This window comes from Aethalodelphis obliquidens, unplaced genomic scaffold (assembly GCF_003676395.1).
Source record: "Aethalodelphis obliquidens isolate GAN/ISIS:26980383/991018 unplaced genomic scaffold, ASM367639v1 scaffold57, whole genome shotgun sequence".
In the NCBI taxonomy this organism is placed as follows: Eukaryota; Metazoa; Chordata; class Mammalia; order Artiodactyla; family Delphinidae; genus Aethalodelphis; species Aethalodelphis obliquidens.
Genome location: NW_020838001.1, coordinates 1,710,207 through 1,731,430, shown reverse-complemented (window position 1 = coordinate 1,731,430; position 21,224 = coordinate 1,710,207). Strand labels below are relative to the sequence as shown.

Here is a 21,224-nt window from a genome sequence, read left to right as displayed (position 1 = left end):
TTTGGAGATTAAGCCCTTGTCAGTCGGTCGCATCATTTGCAATTTTTTTTTTTTTTTTTTGCGGTACGCAGGCCTCTCACTGTTGTGGCCTCTCCCGTTGCGGCCTCTCCCGTTGCGGAGCACAGGCTCCAGACACGCAGGCTCAGCGGCCATGGCTCACGGGCCCAGCCACTCCACTGCATGTGGGATCTTCCCGGACCGGGGCACGAACCCGTGACCCCTGCATCGGCAGGCGGACTCTCAACTACTGCGCCACCAGGGAAGCCCCATTTGCAAATATTTGCTGGCAGTCTGTAGGTTGTCTATTCATTTTGTTTATCATTTCCTTTGCTGTGCAAAAGCTAACATTTATTTTTGCTTTTATTTCTATTACCTGGGGGGACTGACCTAAGAAAACATTGCTACGATTTATGTCAGAGAATGGTTTGCCTATGTTCTCTTCTAGGAGTTTTATGGTGTCATGTCTAAGTCTTCAAGCCATTTTGAGTTTATTTATGTGTATGGTGTGAGAGGGAGTGTTCTAACTTCATTGATTTACGTGAGGCTATCCTGCTTTCCCCACATGGGCTGTGGGTCTGGGAAGGAGAGAGAGAAATGGAGGGACTCACGGATGGATGGAGGAGTGGATGGAGGGAGGCTGGGAGGGAGGGAAAGAGAGTGGCAGTCTGTGACCGGTCTGTGACCGTCTGCTGTTTATAATTCCTTCCGGAGCCCCCTAGGGATCCTGAGCACATTTCCCTGAATGGTGGGGCTGAGAAGTGGGCTCTTCCCTGAACCTCTTAGGGGAGCGGGACTTGGGATCGTTCATTCCTTGGAGGCATTTCAGAAGGTCCCTTTCTGCCCTGGACCCCAGAACCCTCCCTCCCCAATGGTGCCAGTGAGAGGTGGGCTGTGGTCCCAGCAGAAAGCTGCCCACCAGGCTCGTCCTCACCTGTCACAGTTGGAAACACCTGTGGCCTCTGCTCAGAACAGGGGTGTGGAAAGGCCCCCTCTGCTGACCTGGGGTTGCTGCACCAGTGGGTCCAGGTGGAGAAGGGCTGGGTGGCCCCTTCAGTGCCCAGTGAAATTCGCCGTCCCCATCAAGCATCATTTTGCCTTTTAAAATTCACACCTGCATCTGAACGCTAACCACTCCTTCCAGACTGTGTTCAGACACAGAGTAATGCTGGTGTCTGTGTGCCTGCAGAGAGAGGGGAGAGGGCTTGACTCCCTTCTCCTGTTTGAATTTCTGGACTGAGGCTGAACTAGACACTGAGGATGCTAAAGAAATGAGGTCCCTGCAGACACACGTCTGGGGGTTGCCCCTCTTTCCAAACTGTCCACCCCTGGTCTGGCAAACCCAGCACAGCGTGCTGTGTGCTCCAGGCCCCCTTTTCCTTATTTCTACCTCGATCTACACCTGTGGAAGCCAGGCACTGAGGTGAAGGCAGAGACCTCACCACCCACCGCAAGTGAGAACTTTCTTCTGCCAGGTCACCTGCCGAGCACCCTGCAGCCAGCGCCCCCGGGCAGGACGGGGACCCAGCTGAGTCCGTCCAGGGAATGTATTTCTTTAATGAAAGTATAAACAGCCTGTAAACTAAAACCCAAACTGATGCTGTCTTCCTCCCCCTCATGCCCTTCTAGAAAGTTCAGCAGTACACAGTCATCGTTCAAGCGACAGACATGGAAGGAAACCTGAACTATGGCCTGTCCAACACGGCCACAGCCATCATCACGGTGACGGACGTGAACGACAACCCGCCCGAGTTCGCTGCCAGCACGGTGAGTGCGCGTCCCCTCGGAGACGGTCCCGGGCCTTCGGGCTGCTTCTCTCTCTGCTGCCACCTGATGGAAGGAGCTTGACGGATGAATAGACGGGCTGTTAACAAAGGCCCCGAGCGGCGGGGGGCTGGGCGGGAGAGGAGCTCCGGGTGTCTGCAGGCCCCTGCTGACCACTGGCTGACACCTGGAGAGGCTCCCAGGACAGAGGGAGTTGGACCCTCCTCCCGAACCCGGAGGAGTTGACCAGCGGTGTTTGGGCTCCAGGGTCAGCCAGTGTGGGGTGTGTGCATGGCTGCACGCGAGGCAGGACTGTCGGGGGGGATGCCTGGGGACAGGGCAGGTCCCTGCGGCAGGACCGCAGCTGGCCCTCCACAGCCCACCATCAGCAGGGGGGCAGCGGGGCGTGGGGGACACATTGTACGTCCTGCCCCTTCAGGCACGGCCAGCGGGCTGTGACCAGGCCACGTGCCAGGCTGCCCAGAACCTGAATGACCACAGGAACGCCCTAGCGGCAGAGCCGAGGGATCACAGAGCCACGCGTCACGCGCTCCCAGTTCCTCTGAATTCCAAAGGAGCTGCGTCTTTTGGGCCACGCCCCCCGGAGTGGGGTTGCTGACAGAATGGGAACATATACCCACCCTGCGGGTGCCCGTCCAGAAATGCGGCAGATGCAGGGGGCCAGATGGGCAGAGGGGAGGGTCAGTGAGGACTCCCCGGGCAGTGCTGGGAGGTGGAGGCTGCCCCCTCCCCCCAGGGTGTCAGGGTTGCCTTCTCTGAGCCTCACTCCCGCGGCACGAGTGGATGAGAGGGTAACAGCAGTAACAGTAACAGAAGAACTGGAGCGCAAGCCCAGCTGTGGAGCGCCCCTCACCCCCACTCCACCAGGCAGCAGCCTGGGCTTCCTGGTCAACCTCTGGGCCCCACCAGCCCCATGAGGCTCGGGACCTAGTTAGGGAGGAGGATGCTGAGGCTCAGAGAGGCTGAGTCACTTGTCCAGAGCCACTCAGCCCACTAGGAGCAGCTGGGGCTGAGCCCAGGAAGCTGTGCTCTTAAACCACAGCGGAGGGGGTGGGGGGGGACAGAGAGGAGACCCCTCATTCTCCCAGTGGGTGGGTCAGCTTGCCGTGAAGGCATCTCACAGGCGGGAGCCCCACCAGCGTCCCTGCATGCCCTCATCCTGCTTCCCCACCTGCCCACAGGCTCCAAATTCTGGAGTCCTCAAATCCCACATCCCTGCAGTAAGGCATCTCAGAGTCCTAGGCTCTGTGTCCGGCTGGACCAAGCCAGAGGAGGGCAGCCTCAGCCACGAGGGCACAGCGCCATCTGGTGGGCAGATGGCAGATCGCCCCACAGAGGGAGCCGCTCAGGTCTCTGCCCCCTGGTTAGGGTGGGATGGCTTCCATTCTGTTTGCTCTCCACGGCCAGTGGGCAGTGGCAGGAAGGGCTCAGGAGCAGCGTCCCAGGGAGTCTGGACATGAGGAGAGCAGCTCATTGTTCGTTGCACCGAGGTCTGACGTGCCTACAGTATGAGGCACAAATCTTGAGTGAAACCTTCCCCCCGGCCAGCAGCAACCCAGGCCCATCGTCCAAGGTGAGCTTTACCTGTTCTAGGAGGTCATGTAAACGGAGTCACACGGAACGCACGATTCCCTGGAGCCGCCCACCTGGTGGCATAAGGCCTCTGGGGTCCTTCCTTGTTGTTGTATCAGTTCAGTCAGATAGGGCCCCGCCCATCTGGGTTTTTTCTGTTCTCAGCTTGGACCCTTTGGAACTAGGAACAAGTTTTCATTGCCTCACCCGGCTTCACTTAATCATTATCTATCTCTTTTTCAAAAATTAACTTGAGTATTTGGTTAGGTAATTCACACACACGGTACAGTACCTTAAAAGGTATAAAATGACTTACTTTGAGGAGGAGCCCCTTGTGTTTTCACTCTGACCCTTGCGTTGTTTTTGGTTTTTCCGCTTATGATATGTCTTGAAGACCTTTCCATATCCACAGATTCCGAACGCCCCTGAAATTTTTTCAACATGTGTTTAGAAATAATTTCAAGCTCACAGAAAAGTTGTAAGAATAGAAACAGGGAAAAGAATAGCCTCACAGAGAGAAGACAAGATGGTGGAGTAGAAGGCCTTGCGCTCACCTAACACAAAAGCACCAAAGTCACAGCTAACTGCTGCACAGTCACTCATCAATAAACAAGAAAGACGGGCTTCCCTGGTGGTGCAGTGGGTAAGAATCGCCTGCCAATGCAGGGGACACAGGTTCGAGCCCTGGTCCAGGAAGATCCCACGTGCCGCGGAGTGTGCCACAACTACTGAGCCCGTGCTCTAGAGCCCGCAAGCCACAGCTACTGAAGCCTGCGTGCCTAGACCCCATGCTCCGCAACAAGAGAAGCCACCACAATGAGAAGCCTGTGCACCACAACAAAGAGTAGCCCCCACTCGCCGCAACTAGAGAAAGCCTGCTCGCAGCAACGAAGACCCAACACAGCCAAAAATAAATAAATTTATTTTTAAAAACAAAAGATTATCAGCTGATTTTTTTTCAGCAGAGACTATGCAGGCCAGAAGGGAGTGGCAGGATATATCTAAAGTGATGAAAGGAAAAGACATACAACCAAGAATACTCTACCTAGCAAGGCTCTCATTCAGATTTGATGGAGAAATCAAAAGCTTTATAGACAAGCAAAAGCTAAAAGAATTTAGCACCACCAAACCAGCGTTACAAGAGACACTGAAGGAACTTCTCTACGTGGAAAAGAAAAGGCCACAACTAGAAACAAGAAAATGATGAAATGGGAAAGCTCACCAGTAAAGGCAAACGTACAGTAAAGGTAGGAGATCATCCACACAAGCATGGTATCAACACCAGCCATCGTGAGAGGAGGAGAGCACAAGTGCAGGACACTGGAAGTGCGTTTGAAATTAAGAGATCACAATTTAAAACAATCATATATTTATATACACTGCTGTATCAGAACCTCATGGTAACCACAAACCAAAAATCTATAATAGACGTACACACACAAAAGAAAAAGGAATCCAAACACAACACTAAAGATAGTCATCAAATCATAAGAAGAGAGAACAAAAGAGGAAAGGAAGAAAAAAGACCTACAAACCCAAAACAATTAACAATACCAGTAAGAACACACATATCAATAATTACCTTAAATGGGGGCTTCCCTGGTGGCGCAGTTGTTGAGGGTCTGCCTGCCGATGCAGGGGACACGGGTTTGTGCCCCGGTCCAGGAGGATCCCACATGCCGCCGAGCGGCTGGGCCCGTGAGCCATGGCTGCTGAGCCTGCGCGTCCGGAGCCTGTGCTCCGCAATGGGAGAGGCCACAGCAGTGAGAGGCCCGCGTACCGCAAAAAATAATAATAATAGTTACCTTAAATGTAAACGGGTTAAATGCTCCAACCAAAAGACGTGGACTGGCTGAATGGATACAAAAACAAGACCCATATATATGTTGTCTACAAGAGACCCACTTCAGACCTAGAGACACATACAGACTGAAAGGGGGTGGAAAAAGGTATTCCATGCAAATGGAAATCAAAAGAAAGCTGGAGTAGCAATACTCATATCAGATAAAATAGACTTGAAAATAAAGACTACTACAAGAGACAAAGGAGGACACTACGTAATGATCAAGGGATCGATCCAAGAAGAAGATACAACAATTGTAAATATATACGCACCCAACACAGGAGCACCTCAATATATAAGGCAAATGTTAACAGATATAAAAGGAGAAATTGACAGTAAATAAATAATAGTGGGGGACTTCAGCGCCCCACTTACATCAATGGACAGATCATCCAGACAGAAAATCAGTGAGGAAACACAAGCCTTAAATGACACATTAGACCAGATGCACTTAACTGATATCTACAGAGCATTCTGTCCGAAAGCAGCAGAATACACACTCTTTTCAAGTGCACACGGAACATTCTCCAGGACAGATCACGTGCTGGGCCACAAAGCGAGCCTCAGTAAACTTGGGAAAATTGAAATCATATCAAGCATCTTTTCCAACCACAACACTATAAGATTAGAAATCAACTACAAGAAAAAAAACTGCAAAAAACACTAACACGTGGAGGCTACACAATATGCTAGTGAACCAATGGATCACTGAAGAAATCAAAGAGGAAATCAGAAAATACCTAGAGACAAATGGAAACGAAAGCACTATGATCCAAAAGCTATGGAACGCAGCAAAAGCAGTTCTAAGAGGAAAGTTTATAGCAATACAAGCTTACCTCAGGAAAAATCTCAAACAACCTAACCTTACATTAAAGCAACTAAAGATGAAGAACAAACAAAACCCAAAGTTAGTAGAAGGAAAGAAATCATAAAGATCAGAGCAGAAATAATGAAATAGAGACTAAGAAAACCATAAAAAAAGATCAATTAAAGTAAAAGCTGGTTCTTTGAAAAGATAAAATTAATAAAACTTTAGCAAGACCCATCAGGAAAAAAAGGGAGAGGACTCAAATCAATAAAATTAGAAATGAAAAAGGAGACATTACAACCAACAGCACAGAAATACAAAGGACCACAAGAGACTACTACAGGCAACTATATGGCAGTAAATTGGACAACCTAGAAGAAATGGACAAATTCTTAGAAAGGTACAATCTCCCAAAATTGAACCAGGAAGAAATAGAAAATATGAAAAGACCAATTACAAGTACTGAAATTGAATCTGTGATTTAAAAACTCCCAACAAACAAACGTCCAGGACCAGATGGTTTCACAGGTGAATTCTATCAAACATTTAGAAAAGAGTTAACACCTATCCTTCTGAAACTATTCCAAAAAATTGCAGAAGAAGGAACATTTCCAAACTCATTCTATGAGGCGACCATCACTCTGATACCAAAACCAGACAAAAATACTTCAAAAAAAAATTACAGGCCAATATCACTTATGAACACAGATGCAAAAATCCTCAACAAAACACTAGCAAACCGAATCCAACAATACATTAAAAGGATCATACACCACGATCAAGTGTGATCCATCCCAGGGATGCAAGGATTTTTCAGTATCTGCAAATCAATCAGTGTGATACACCACATTAACAAATGGAAGAATAAAAACCATACGATCGTCTCAGTAGAAGCAGAAAAAACTTCTGATAAAATTCCACACCCATTTATGATTTAAAAAAAAAACTGTCCAGAAAGTAGGCATAGAGGGAGCCTACCTCAACATAATAAAGGCCATATATGACAACCCGACAGCTAACATCATACTCAATGGTGAAAAGCTGAAAGCATTTCCTCTAAGATCAAGAGCAAGACAAGGGGACTTCCCTGGTGGCGAAGTGGTTAAGAATCCACCTGCCAATGCGGGAGACATGGGTTCAAGCCCTGGTCTGGGAATAATATCCCATATGCTGCGGAGCAACTAAGCCGGTGTGCCACAACTACTGAAGCCTGTGCGCCTAGAGCCTGTGCTCCGCAGCAAGAGAAATCACCGCAATGAGAAGCCCATGCACCACAGCAAGAGTAGCCCCTGCTCGCCTCAACTAGAGAAAGCCCGCGCACAGTAACAAAGACCCAACGCAGCCAAAAATAAATAAATTTAAAAAGAACAAACAAGGATGTCCACTCTCACCACTTTTATTCAGCATAGTTTTGGAAGTCCTAGCCACAGCAATTGGAAAAGAAAAAGAAATAAAAGGGATCCAAACTGGAAAAGAAGCAAAACTGTCACCGTTTTCAGATGACATTACACTGTACATTCGTTGAGAATCCTAAAGATGCTACCAGGAAACTACTTGAGCTCATCAGTGAATCTGGTAAAGTTGCAGGATACAAAATTAATACACAGAAATCTGTTGCATTTCTATACACTAACAACAGAAGATCAGAAAGGGAAATTAAGGAAACAATCCCATTTACCATGGCATCAAAAAGAATAAAATACCCAGGAATGAACCTACCTAAGGAGAAAAAAAAAAAAAAAAAACACCTGTACTCCAAAAACTGTAAGATGCTGATGAAAGAAACAGAAGATGACATAAATAGATGGAAGCATATACCAAGTTCATGGATTGGGAGAGTCAATATTGTCAAAATGACTATACTACCCAAGGTAATCTACAGACTCAGTGAAATCCCTATCAAATTACCTATGGTATTTTTCACAGAACTAGTACAAAAAGTTTTAAAATTTGTATGAAAACACAGAAGACCCCGAATAGCCAAAGCAATCTTGAGAAAGAAAAACGGAGCTGGAGGAATCAGGCTCCCTGACTTCAGACTATACTACAAAGCTACAGTAATCAAAACAGCATGGTACTTGCACAAAAACAGAAATGTAGATCAATGGAACAGGATAGAAAGCCCACAAATAAACCCACACACCTATGGTCAATTAATCTACGACAAATGAGGCAAGAATATACAATGGAGAAGATACAGTCTCTTCAATAAGTAGTGCTGGGGAAACTGTACAGCTACATGTAAAAGAATGAAATTAGAACATTCTCTAACAAACACCATACAAAAAATAAATTCAAAATGGATTAAAGACTTCAACATAAGACCGGATACTATTAAAACTCCTAGAGGAAAACATAGGGAGGACACCCTTTGACATATCGCAGCAATACATCTTTGGATCCATCTTCCAGAGTAATGAAAACAAAAATAAACACATGGGACCTAATTAAACTTAAGAGCTTTCGCATAGCAAAGGAAACCATAAAACGAAAAGACAACCTATGGAATGGGAGAAAATATTTTCAAATGAAGCGACTGACAAGGGATTCATCTCCAACATATACAAACAGCTCATGCAGCTCAATATCAAGAAAACCTAATCAAAAAATGGGCAGAAGACCTAAGTAGAAATTTCTGCAAAGAAGACACACACAGATGGCAAAAAGGCACGTGGAAAGATGTTCAACATCACTAATTAGAGAAATGCAAATCAAAACTGCAATGAAGTATCACCTCACACCAGTTAGAATTGAAATCACCAGAAAATCTACAGACGACAAATGCTGGAGAGGGTGTGGAGAAAAGGGAACCCTCTTGCACTGTTGGTGGGAAGGTAAATTGGTGCAGCCACTATGGAGAACAGTACGGAGGTTCCTTAAAAAACTGAATATAGAACTACCCAGCAATCCCACTCCTGGGCATTTATCTGGAGAAAACCATAATTTGAAAAGATACATGCACCCTAGTGTTCACTGCAGCACCATTTACAATAGCCAAGACATGGAAGCAACCTAAATGTCCATCAAAAGATGAGTGGATAAAGAAGATGTGGTACACACATACAATGGAATATTACTCAGCTATAAAAAAGAATGAAATAATGCCATTTGCAGCAACATGGATGGACCTGGAGATGATCATGCTAAGTGAAGTCAGACAGAAAGACCAATATCATCATATATCACTTACAGGTGGAAACTAAAAAAATGATACAAATGAACTTATTTACAAAACAGAAACAGACTTGTAGACATGGAAAACAAACTTATGGTTACCAAAGGGCCGGGGGATAATTTAGGAGGTTGGGATTAACATTTACACACTGCTATATATAAAATAGATAAAGAACAAGGACCTACTGTATAACACAGGGAACTCTACTCAATATTTTCTAATAACCTGTATGGGGAAAGAATCTGAAAAAGAATATACATATATATGTGTATAACTGAGTCACTTTGCTCTACACCTGAAACTAACACACACTGTAAATCAGCTGTGCTCCAGTTACAGCAAACACAAAGGAGAGCTGCGCACCCCGACCCTGTCGGCGCCATGCCGTGTGTGCCCGCTTCTCCCTGTAGGGGCGCCCACACAATTCTTTCTGAGCTGCTTGGGAATCAGTAGTATGCGTGATGCCCTCACATCTAAAGGCTTCTGAGTGTATTTCCTAAGAGGCTTTTCTCTGTCAGGAAACAGCTGCTAGCCCTTTTTCCACCAGAGACACCTGAGGCCGAGAGGGGTAATTCGGGCTACCCGAGGTCACACAGTGAGACAGAGTCCAACCCACATCTCCTCCCGCGGGCCCACCTTCGCACCACACCTCTCCTTCAGGACCCCAAGTGTGTCTCCCGTCCCCTTCCGAGATGGAGCAGCGCTGCCTTCCCGGGTTTCCGCAGCTCCAGAGAGGGGCCCCGAGGCTGCCCTGACACCCGAGCTCCCGCAGGGCACGTCCGCGGGGGACCACTTCCGCCCACTGTCCCGAGCCCTGATCTGGCTTTGACGAGCCCTGGTCGGCCCTGACCTGACCGTCGTGTGGCTCTCTGCTTCTAGCCTGAACCTCGTCTGCCCTTCTGCACGCCAGCCGCCCTGCAAACGCCCGCTGATCCCCTAGAAAGGCCGGGTCCTAGATGGCCTGTGAGGAAGCGATGGGGCGGAGAAAAGGAGGGTGCGGTGCACCTTCCTGACCTGTTTGCGCTGGGCTGTCCACACGAGGGGAGGGGAGATGATCAACAAGATACCCCCGGATCTGCACACACGCCTGAAAAAGGGGCAGCCAGGGAATTACACTGAGACCCAGGAGGGAGTTCATGTGACCCAAGGAGGTGCCCTGGGGCACATCCCAGGGGAAAGTTCCTGCCTGCACGCCTGGATGAAGGCAAGGTGGGCACAGCCTGGTTCCCGGGACTGTTCCTCAGGGAGATGCCCCTCCGGGCTTTCCGAACGGCTGCCTCTTCCCAGAGTTGCCCCTGCCCCTCCTCCACCCCAGTCGGCCTCAGCCAGGCCCGGGCCCTGGAGGCCAGGAGAGCACATAGAGGCCCTGCCTGCTTACTGTCGGGGCTGTAGGGCGGCGGCGTGGATGTGTGTGGATTGGCTAATGTCCCGGGGTCACACGTTATGACATGGCCCCTCGGGACGGGTGGAAGGCAGGGCCCCAGGACACCGTCTGCTGGGCTCAGTGGGGGCGGGCGGGCGCAGGCCCAGGGCTGGCTGCACCCCCTGCACAGCCAGGCTAATTTTATCGCGCTTAATCAAGAGCCATCAGCAGAAGCTGCAGAGGTGGGGGTGGGGATTTGCATGATCCAGTTCCTGTTCTGAAATGTTAATTAGACGTCGTTCTCCCTTTGCCTGCTCCGAGCCTGCGCTCCCTTGCTGTCACCGCGAAGCGTCCCTCAGCACCCCTGCAGGGTGAGGCGGGTCCACGGGGGTAGGGCTGAGGCCCCCAGGACACAGCCGCAGACCCGACCCAAGGGCCTCCCTCTGCCTCATCCTCAGGTCCTGGAGCAAAGCCCTGAGACCCAGCCACACACAGGCCCACGGGGGGGGTCTCCTGGAGTCGGGAAGCCCCCTTCTGCCCCCCCAACCCCCGGGTCCCTCCTAGCTTTGTGCCCTTAGGCTGACAGTCGGACCTCTCTGAGCATCAGAACGTTTTCCCCTCTTGGCGCGTAAGTGTTACATGGCTCAAGGTGAAGCTGGGAGCATCCGCTCATCTACAGGGAAGTTTGCTCTCTGCCCTAAAAACGCCGCGGGTGGTACCTGACCCCCATCACAGGGGCACCGACTGGGCGGCGGAGCAGACAGGGTCCCGGCTCTGCCTTCAGCGGGTGAGGGGTTCACGGTGGAGGCACCAAAACATTCATTCCAAGTCCAGTTTCCTCATCTGTTAAGAAAGGGAGGATGGGAGTCCTTAAGGTGCATCGCGCTACCGTTCAAGACTGTACGTGATAGGACATACTTGTCTTTACTGTATATGTGATTGGATGACCTATTCCCCATTCCAAGGCAAGCATGAATAAAATTAAGCTAAATGTTAAAAAAAAATAAAGGGGGGGTGAGATCATGGTGGGTCCCCTCCCAGGGTCCTCTGAAGACAGAAGAGAGGGCGACAAGCACCCAGTAGCCCTTCTTTCTGGAAAGGGGGTGAACCAAAAAGCTGGGGAGGTGCTTCAGGGTCCTCTCCCTGAGCTGGCGTCCCAAGGGCCACGTCCCAGGCGGCACTCACCTGTTCTCACAGCAGCACCGCAGGAGGGGACAAGGCTCCAGAGTCACCACCCGGGCCCCGGGCCCCAGGCTTCTCCCTGTGGGTGGAGGAGGATGGATGTCAGCCGCCAGGTCCCCCGTTACGAGCCACTGGTCCCACCCGTCAGATTCTGATTCCAAACTCAGAAGCCGACAGAAATTGTCACCGTTTTACTGGAGAGGAAACTAAATTTCAAAAGTTAAAATCGCCGGAGCGTTGTGCCACTACCACCTCCCGCTCCCTGCACCAGTGCCGCGGCCACATCCCTGGGCCGGAGCCCCGGGGCCAGGCGCTGCGGAAAGACGAAAAGAAGAGAGCAGGAGCTCGGAAGTGCTGTGGGCTGTGAGGGCGAGAAGGAGCGGAGGCTTGGAAATTCTGACTGCAAACGATAAAGAAACTAAAGACAAAACAACAAAAATAAAACCATAGCAATGTCAGAGGAGAAGGCACGATTTCCAACAGAAGCCAACGCAGCCCCGGGGCTTCCAGGGCGATCCCTGAGTTCCTGGCTCAGGAGAGGACTGGGTGGGGGGCACCCCCCTCGCATAACACCCTCGGTCATACCAGGGTCCAGGGCCCAGAGAGAAGGCAGCTGGGGGAGGGTCAGGTCCTCAGGCCTGAGCCGCGCTAGGACCAGCGATGGTTCGAATACTGGGGCCAGAAACAAAAGCATCATCTCGGGGAGTCTGGCAGCCCCAATGGAGCAGGTGCCCTGGTGGTCCCCGGGTCTGTGGGGACAGGCCCTGCCATCCTCCATCCTCTCGGCCTGGCTGAGGGGTCTTCCCTAAATCCCGGCTGGGCTTCACTGTTCCCACCCAAATCCTCCACTCTGCTAATGTGACCCTCCCCTGGGAGCCCCCCAGATTTGTGTGGAGGAGCTGGGGTTGTGCTGGAAGGCCCAGGCACGAATAGGAAATCCACCCTGCCTCTCGAGATGGGGGTGCATGTGAATTCTGGGTTACAGCTATGCAAGAAATTCCAACACTCTTCCAATTCTTCCTTTCCCAAGTATCCGCCCTTACATCCCACGGGGCATGGGGGAGGCTTTCCCTGTGCCTGAAAACCCAAAAATTTAAATTTAAAACTCATTATGGCTACAGGGGAAGGTTAGTAAGAAAACCCTGAGCCAGGCTTCCCAGCTAAGGCACCTCTTTGTGAACCTTTATTAAACTTGCATGAATTAAAATAGACTTTTCAAATAAACTTCACCCGGAAATTTGGAAGGAACTGGTCTCCGGGACACGCAGCTCTCCCCATGCCGTGAAACCACAGGCCCGTATTCTCGGGGGACCAGAGCAGAGTGGGTGGAGGCGCCCAACAGGGCCCCCGTGGGGTGCACTGGAACTGGGCTGTGGCGGGGGGGCCTGTCAGGTGGCGGCACCAGAACCCACCCTGATTAAGCCAGTGGCCGCCACAGCACGAGGGGCCACAGACTCCGAGAGCCGCGCGCAGCAGGCCGGGGGCTCCGCCGGGGGTACCCCCAGCTTCCGCTGCCACGGGGCGCAGAGGCCTCAGCTCCCATCTCCATCGCTGGACACGGTGCCACCACCCACCTTCTGCCACTGCAGGCACCAAAGCACAAGGTCTCTCTGCCTCTCTTCTGAATCAAACTCATGAAGGTGTGTCCCACTGGCAGGTTCTAGATCACCTGACCAGGTCGTGGCAGTAGAGGAGGGCGAGAAAGCACGGTTCTGGAAGATAAAGAAGGGAATTCAGAAGGTGCTGGAGAGCCAAACAGCCTACTGATGTCCACTACACTGACCCTGGCAACTGAAACAAGAAGAGAATCTCCTCATCTCGCAGAAGCTGCACTGTCTTCAGGCATGGCTGGATCCAGGCTCTGGCAGTCACCCGGCGGTTTCCCTGAGCCGTGCTTTCTCTGGGCCGTGCCAAGGTCTCTTAACCTCTCTTGCTTCTGCTTCTTCATCTGCAAAATGGGGATAAGAATGGGGTTCTCCTGATGAACCAGCAGAATAACGCAAGGGCAGTACCTGGCACAGAGTGGGCACTCGGTAACCATCGTTAGGGCTGCGCTGCTGTGAACACAACTGGAAATCCCCAGATATTTGTTCAAACTTTGTCTCCAGGTTTTGTGGCTCAAAAGCACACTGCACTGTGACAGAATGGCCACACGATTTGCATGGCCCAGTGCCAAATAAGAACGCAGGGGCCCTCATTCACAAAGTATGAAGGATTTCAAGACTCACTGCACAGCAGTGAACCGAGCTCGGGGCTCTTCTGAGCTGGGCCACAGCTGCACAGCACTGACTCGCCTGCTGAGAGGTGCTCAGATTTCCATCACCACCTCGACACCAGCACCAACACGCCCCACCACGCACACAGTCTTTGCCTGCCCATAACTACTGCGGCCACGTGAACCCCACTCACCGATGGGCGTGGTTTGCAGCCCTCACTGCTGCGGCAGGAAAGAAAGGGTTGAGGCTCTGTGTTTGATCATCTGCACATCTGCAGCTGCTGACCCCAGGCCCCAAGGCCGTGTCGGGGACCACCGGGACGGCAGGAGCCCAGAGATGGTTCAGCTCGGGAAGCCCTCTGCAGCTGCGTCCCCACTCCTGTTCGTTTCCCATTTTGTAAGCACGTTTTTATAGTCTCTTGCAAGCCCCAGGTATTTGCATTGGTCCCCTGCTGCCTATGGGAAGGGCTTGAAGGGGATTTAGGAGGGGGTCCTGGCATGCGTGCGTGCACAGGCAGGGATTAGTTTGGAGGCGGATACGTGCAGATGAGCCTCGGGCTTTGCTGGGCCTCAGCTGGAGGAAGCAGAGCCCTCTCTAGACGCCTCCTCGTCGGCACGGACATGGGATGGGCCAACCTGCGGGAGTCACCGTGTCTGGGAGCAGCTGGAAGCAGAGGCCCCCCAGGGTCAGCAAAGAACCTCTCTAGCCTCTCCAGGCTTCCACACGGGTTTGTAATGTTGTCTTTTCTTACACTTCGCAGTATGCAGGGGAAGTCCCCGAAAACCGGGTGGAGATGGTGGTCGCAAACCTCACTGTGATGGACCGAGATCAGCCCCACTCCCCGAACTGGAACGCTGTCTACCGCATCATCAGCGGGGACCCCTCGGGCCACTTCAGCGTCCGCACGGACCCCGTCACCAACGAGGGCATGGTCACCGTGGTGAAGGTGGGTGCTCACCTCGCCTCCTGCTGGGCTCCCCGAGCTCTGCCCCCGCCACGTGCCCTGAGGCAGACGTAACAGGAGTGATATTCGGGTTCAGTGCGTGCCACCCCAGTGTCCAAGGGCAAAGGACTGCGCCCGACCTGCCAGGGGCAGAGGCAGCCTCAGCAGGACCGGTCACGTGACCCCAGGGACTCTGCAGGCCTGACCTGCCACCCACCCCCCAAAAGATAACTCTCCCATCTCCTCCCTCGCACCTGGCCCTCAGCTTCCGAAGCTCAGAGGCCAAGAGTCAGCCTCTTCTGCTTCCCGGCCGGGCGGCGACAAGGCTTTGCCCGAGGCAGTGAGTGAGCGGTGCCCCAGTGCCCGGAGGAGGGTCAGGGTGGCAGGAACAGCGGGAGCAGGCCAGTTCGGGGGCCACGGTAACCTCTGCAGCTCCCAGCAAGGCCCAGCGAAAACACTTCACCCCAAGCCTCCCCCACGTGCACTGGTGCGCCCCCAGCCCTGCCCCACGAGCCTGCACCCACGCTGGGCTGCTCCCCTCAGGGTGCAGACCCGGCCCCTGGGCTTTGAGCGAAGGGTCGTGGCCACACGTGGGGGAGGCAGCTGAGCGGAGGCCCAGTGAGGCTGTCTGGCCTCTGATTGAAACTGTTGGAGCAAATTACTCACTGATTTCTCTGTTACCAATATGTTTTGTTTTGCCGTCCGACAGACTTCCGTTGGCCATAATCTTTCTGGAAGGTGTCCTCACTCAGACTGGCGACACAATTTTTAATGCATGACACGTAGCATTATTCCCTGTCCTCCAGGGACACGAACGGATAAATATGGGAGAAGGACCACTTCCTTTAGTGACTTCTTCAGAGGCACACCCACCATGATTTTAGGAAGCAGTATATTTCAGTCGCTGCCAACACTCGGGGGACCCTGGGGGAGGGGCTGGAGGCCTGGCAGCCGCTTAGTTCTCGGCGGCAGGGTGGGCGGGGGGGGGGGACCTCAGCCATGAAGAGGCAAGCACCAGGGAGGGACGTGGCTTCTCACCGGGGGCTCCAGGGGCTCTGCAGGTAACATCCATTCCTTCAGCAGATGAGGAGACCACGGCTGCAGAGGACGGGGGCTCCCGCAAGGTGAGCCGGGGGGACAGTGGGGAGGACGACGGAAGTGTCGGCCCAGAACCCCGATCTCTGCTGCCACCTCCAGGCCTTCCCGTCGGGCAGGCACTGCGCCTTCGGGAGCCTCGTCTCCGTCCCCTTTCCACGCCCACTCAGCACTGTTACCTACTTTATAGTAAACTCTTCTCGTGCTCAATACCTTGCTTAGTAGCAGGAGCTGAGAAGGCGTGGGTTTGATGCACCAGGTGTATGACGGTCAATACTCACAGAAATCAAGGCTGAGCTGCAGGAGGAGCCCAGCGATGGGGCAGGGCTGGGCCAGGCGAGCAGCAGGCAGGGCAGCACGGCCCCATCACCAGCACCCCCGGGGCTCGCAGGACAACTGGTCCCACGAGGCGATCAGGTCCCCTCTGAGCAGAAGTGTGTCACACCATTTACCACAAACGTTTCCAAGCACATCTAGAAGTAAGAGAGACGGGTGTACCCTCACCTGCCACTTCAGTTTCACAGTTACTAGCGTGCTGCCATGTCGCTCCATCCGTGTTTTGCTGCCGTGTGGTTCTAACTCCAGGCCCTCTGCTCACATAGCTACAACCGTGACAGCACCTGAGACAGACAGCCACGCCTCCGTGATCTCCAATATGAGTCATTTGTTTTTTTGTTGTTTTTTTTTGCGGTACGCGGGCCTCTCACTGTTGTGGCCTCTCCCGTTGTGGAGCACAGGCTCCGGACGCGCAGGCTCAGCGGCCACGGCTCACGGGCCCAGCCGCTCCACGGCATGTGGGATCTTCCCAGGCTGGGGCACAAACCCGTGTCCCCTGCATCGGCAGGCGGACTCTTAACCACTGCGCCACCATGGAGGCCCTGAGTCTACATTTAATTGCCCTTAGTTCTCCAAGTGTCTCTTGATGGTGTGGTTTTTCAAATCTGGATCCAACCAGGGTCCCCACGTTGCATTCGGTTGTGCCATCTCTTGAATCTCTCATAATCTAGAATATTCCCCCCACCTCTGACCTGTCACAAACGCAGGGTCCGCGGTGCTGAATCTGTCCAATCGCTTCCTCTCGGAGTATCTGGTCTCTCGCTCTCTGCTCTTCCTGTAAGCAGGGCTGCAGACCTGAAGGGCCCTTCCGCGGTGAGAAGCCTGGTTGTCCCGTGCACAGCCATCTGAGCCTGACCAGTGGGCTCCGGTGCTCACAGGCCTCTCCCGTCACCGTGGAGTTGGCTCCTCCCCATCATGACCGGCAAGCAGTCTGCAAAAGCACGGCTCTCCACCAGCCCCCATCTGTTGGTTTCATCATCTGTTGATGGTCATTACCAAGTTCATTTCTTCATTAGGCAGTATAAAATGGTGCTTTACAATCCTGTCATTCCTTGTACAGTCCTCGGCTGGAATGCTTCTATATAAAAGAGCCCTGTGATGATGCTGAAATGCAGGCCTGCAGCTGTCAGAACAACGCCCACGCAAAGATGCCCACCCAGGTCCCAGTCTCCCAAATCTGTGCGTATGTGGCAAAGGGCACTTTGCAGATGTGAAGAAGTTAAGGATCTTGAGATGGGAGGTTGTCCTGGATAGTCCTGGGGGGCCCCCAAGTAATCGCGGGGCCCTTAGAAGAGGGACACAAGAGGACCAGAGTCAGAGACCTGAGGATGCAGCAGAGGTCTGAGAGAGACAGACTGGAAGGTGCCGCGCTGCCGCTCTGAAGATGGAGGGAGGGGCCGGGAGCACAGGCGCCTCTCGGACGGAGTCAGAAAAGGCGTCCAGGAGCCTTCAGAAGCGGCCAGCCCTGCCCACGCCCCGACCTTAGCCCAGCAGCGCAGACTTGGCTTCTGGCCCCCAGAACTGTAAGATAACGAATCTGTGTTGTTTTAAGCCACTCAACAGGAACATGAAATTAACGCAGCTCAACAGAAAAGGCGAGAATGAGGCTTCATTCTCCACCTTTACTTCCGATTCTCAGAGCAGAACCGGTGAGCCAGCAACAGGCAGTGTCACCACCTGCATCCCGGTGTTACGGCTGCCGTAACAATTGCGTAACACGACACGCGTTTACCCTCGCACTTTTCTGGAGGTCAGGAGCCCGTAGCGACCCTGTGACGGCACGTAGGGCCCACCTGGGTTATCCAGGACCCCCTCCCAGCTCAAGACCCTTACCTTCATCGTGGCTGCGAAGTCCCCTTTTGCCAGGGAAAGTGACTATCCAGAGATTGCAGAGGTGAGGACCTGGGTAAATGCAGAAGCAGTCAGTGAACTGCGTTTTTCACTTTCTCGTCACGGCTAAGGCTGTGCAGGTTTTTATACGCTCGGTGTGTGGTGCTCAGCTGCAGCTAGCACGGGTCTTGACCTCTGGCTAGGGGGCTCCTCCGGCAGCTGGTTCTGGGTGCTTCTGCTACGTCCCTGTGTTGGGACCTGAGTGCACAGCCCAGGTTCGTCTTGCTGATTTCTTGCCTCACATCTGGGCGGGCCATTCCTCTAGCGAGGAGTGGTACTTAGAAACCAACGTCCAGACGCGAGAGGTGCTCACTGCGGCTGCTGCCATCGCTACTGGATGTTGTCAGGGCAGAGCGAAGAAGTGACACTTCAGTGCATGTGCTTCCTGACCTCCTCAAAGTTACTTCACCGATGCACACGATCATTTCATCCAAATTGAACACTGGAGGGTTTTACTAACCTTTGTTGATTTTATACTTGATCTCATTTCTCTTACACTGAAAATCTTGGTTCCTAACAACAGTAAGATAATTGCTGATTTACTTTAACCTACAATATACAATCACCCCTCAGTATCCATGGGGGATTGGTTCCGGGACACACACCCCCACAGGTAGGTACCAAAATCCACAGATGCTCAAATCCCTTATACAAAATGGCATAGTATCAGGTTGGCCAAAAAAGTTCGTTCGGGTTTTTCCATGAGAACTTTTTGGCCAACTGAATATTTGCATATAACCTACACACACTCTCCCGTGTAATTTATACCCAATACCATGTCAGTGCTGTGTAAACTGTTGCCTGTGTGAGGCAAATTCAGGTTTTAAATTTCTGGAATTTTTTTCAAATGTATTCAATCTGTGGTTGGTTAAATCCACGGATGTGGAGCCCATGGATATAGAGAGCCAATTATACATAAAAAGCTTAAAAAATAACAAATCCAAACTCCCGGCCAACAGCAAGCAAACCAGATGAATTTAAGGTTTCTTTGCAGTAACTCTTGTCCTTAGAATAAATCCCATGAAGGACTTACCGTCTAAATGCTGTCCCAGTCACGAGAAATCATTATTTTCTTGGGAGTTATATTACCATCGATATACAGTCAGTTTAATTTAACTCCGTTTGTTTCTGATTTTCAGAGATTGCTTCATATATACAAGTTTACTTGTAATACCTAAAATGTGAGAATGTAAGGTTACATGGCTCTAAAATCAAAGCTATATGGCAAAACACACGCAGCAAACTCACACCTCCAGACGTTCCCTCCACCCTTATTCCTTCCCTCTGCTCACGGGTGACTGTTTTATGAATTTTTGGTTTATCCTTTCAGCATTTCTTTTTGCATATTTGAGCAGATACATATGCAAATTCATGTTCCTCTCCCCCTTTCACACAAGAGGCAGCCTGCAATGGATGTTGCCTTTTCTGCTCACCAGTCGATCCTGGAGATCTCTCCGTTCCCACGTGTATCTTCCTGGTTCTTTCTTACAGCTGCAAATGTCCCCACTGTGCGGATGCAGCCCAGCCAGTGCTATGGGTGCCTGAGTTGACAGCAGTATAAATCCTCTATGAATGATACAGATGATACGTCAGTGAATATTCTTGGGCACGTAATACTCCGCACGTGTCTAAGCAGAACTGTTCAAATGCAGCTGCAGTGTGCTGTGTTGCTTGTTTTCTAGTGAGACTGTTGCAAGCTTTGCCAGGAATAATTACACGTCTCGGGGCCCCAAGTGCTTCCGTGCAGCTTCCATCCCCCCTCAAAACGTGAAGAATACCCCCCGAGACTGATCGTACCCCGGAGACCCTATAACTGTAGACAATAGAACCATACTAACATTTATCATCCGGGGTCCTGACACCCCCAAAATGTGTGTCAACTGGAGAGAATGGTCATGCAAGGGCCACGCAGAGGTGAGGGGGCTCCGTGAGACCTGGTGTGTTGGTGTCCTGGGGCTGCTGTAGCAACTTACCACAGACCAGGTGGGTTAGAACAGCTGAAGGATGCGCTCTCACAGCTCTGGAGGCCAGACGTCCAAAATCAGGGCATTGGCGGGGCTGTGCTCCCTCTGGAGGCTCTGGGAGGATCCCTCCTGCCCCGTCCAGCTCCTGGGGTTGTTGGCCATCCCTGGCTCAGAGCTGCGTCACCCCAGCCTGTGCCTGTCTTCACCTGGCCCCTTTCTGTGTCTGCAGTCTCCCTCCCCTAACTCACAGGGCACCCAGGCTTGAATCGGGGAACACCTCAATCCAGGGCGACTCCCTCTCGAGACCTTTAACTTCATTACATCTACAAAAACCCTATTTGCAAAAGGTCACAGTCACAGGTTCCAGAGGGACGTATCCTTGGAGGCCACCCTTCCACCCACCACACCTGGTGAGGCACCCTGGACGGACGAGAGCCAGGCCCTCGACCTGCCAGGCTGCAGGGAGCAGGGTGGGGCCCCCGCACTCCTAATGCGTGATGAGTGCCGGAGCCGCTGGCTAGGAGGTGTGCCTGGCGGGAGCCGTAGCCCCCGAGGAGCCCAGCTACTGCCACTCCATGACGTGGGAAGCTGGGGGACGGCACCCCTCGGGACTGACCTCCTGGGCCCAGAGCAGGGCGTGTGCAGACCAAGCAGCCCCACGGGCACCACCCTCCCTGACAGCCTCGCGGGCACCTAAGCCAGCTCCCCGTCCCGGCGCCTCTCATTCCAGGCGGTCGACTATGAGCTGAACAGAGCGTTCATGCTGACCGTGATGGTGTCCAACCAGGCGCCCCTGGCCAGCGGGATCCAGATGTCCTTCCAGTCCACGGCGGGGGTGACCATCTCAGTCATGGACATCAACGAGGCCCCCTACTTCCCCTCGAACCACAAGCTGATCCGCCTGGAGGAGGGCGTGCCCACTGGCACCGTGCTAACCACGTTTTTGGCAGTGGACCCTGACCGGTTCATGCAGCAGGCGGTGAGGTGGGCCCACAGAGCACCCTCGGGCCCTGGGAACAGGGAGCCCCGTCTTCCACAGAGAAGAGTCCTGAATG

At 52.4% G+C, this 21,224-nt stretch overlaps 1 protein-coding gene and 1 long non-coding RNA gene across 4 annotated transcripts in view; one reads left to right on the top strand and one right to left on the bottom strand.

The window, feature by feature from the left end:
- LOC113609496 (cadherin-4-like) overlaps nucleotides 1–21,224 on the top strand; it is a 541,650-nt gene that overhangs the window by 519,639 nt on the left and 787 nt on the right. The window contains exons 8-10 of the mRNA XM_027086809.1: nucleotides 1,627–1,764; nucleotides 14,702–14,887; nucleotides 20,900–21,153. Coding sequence (XP_026942610.1) covers nucleotides 1,627–1,764; nucleotides 14,702–14,887; nucleotides 20,900–21,153 — 578 coding nt within the window. The remainder of the gene's footprint in view (nucleotides 1–1,626; nucleotides 1,765–14,701; nucleotides 14,888–20,899; nucleotides 21,154–21,224) is intronic.
- LOC113609507 (uncharacterized) lies at nucleotides 440–20,909 on the bottom strand. Of its 3 annotated transcripts, XR_003428652.1 has the most exons (8): nucleotides 20,179–20,909; nucleotides 19,639–19,771; nucleotides 19,239–19,379; nucleotides 13,300–16,452; nucleotides 11,729–11,804; nucleotides 11,263–11,386; nucleotides 3,671–3,779; nucleotides 440–3,535 (listed from the first exon to the last, which is right to left on the bottom strand). It is a non-coding gene; the product is annotated as an uncharacterized LOC113609507 (long non-coding RNA). The 3 variants fall into 3 exon arrangements; XR_003428651.1 differs by having other exon boundaries at nucleotides 19,639–20,909; XR_003428653.1 differs by lacking the exons at nucleotides 19,239–19,379; nucleotides 19,639–19,771; nucleotides 20,179–20,909 and adding an exon at nucleotides 16,484–16,749 and having other exon boundaries at nucleotides 13,300–13,673.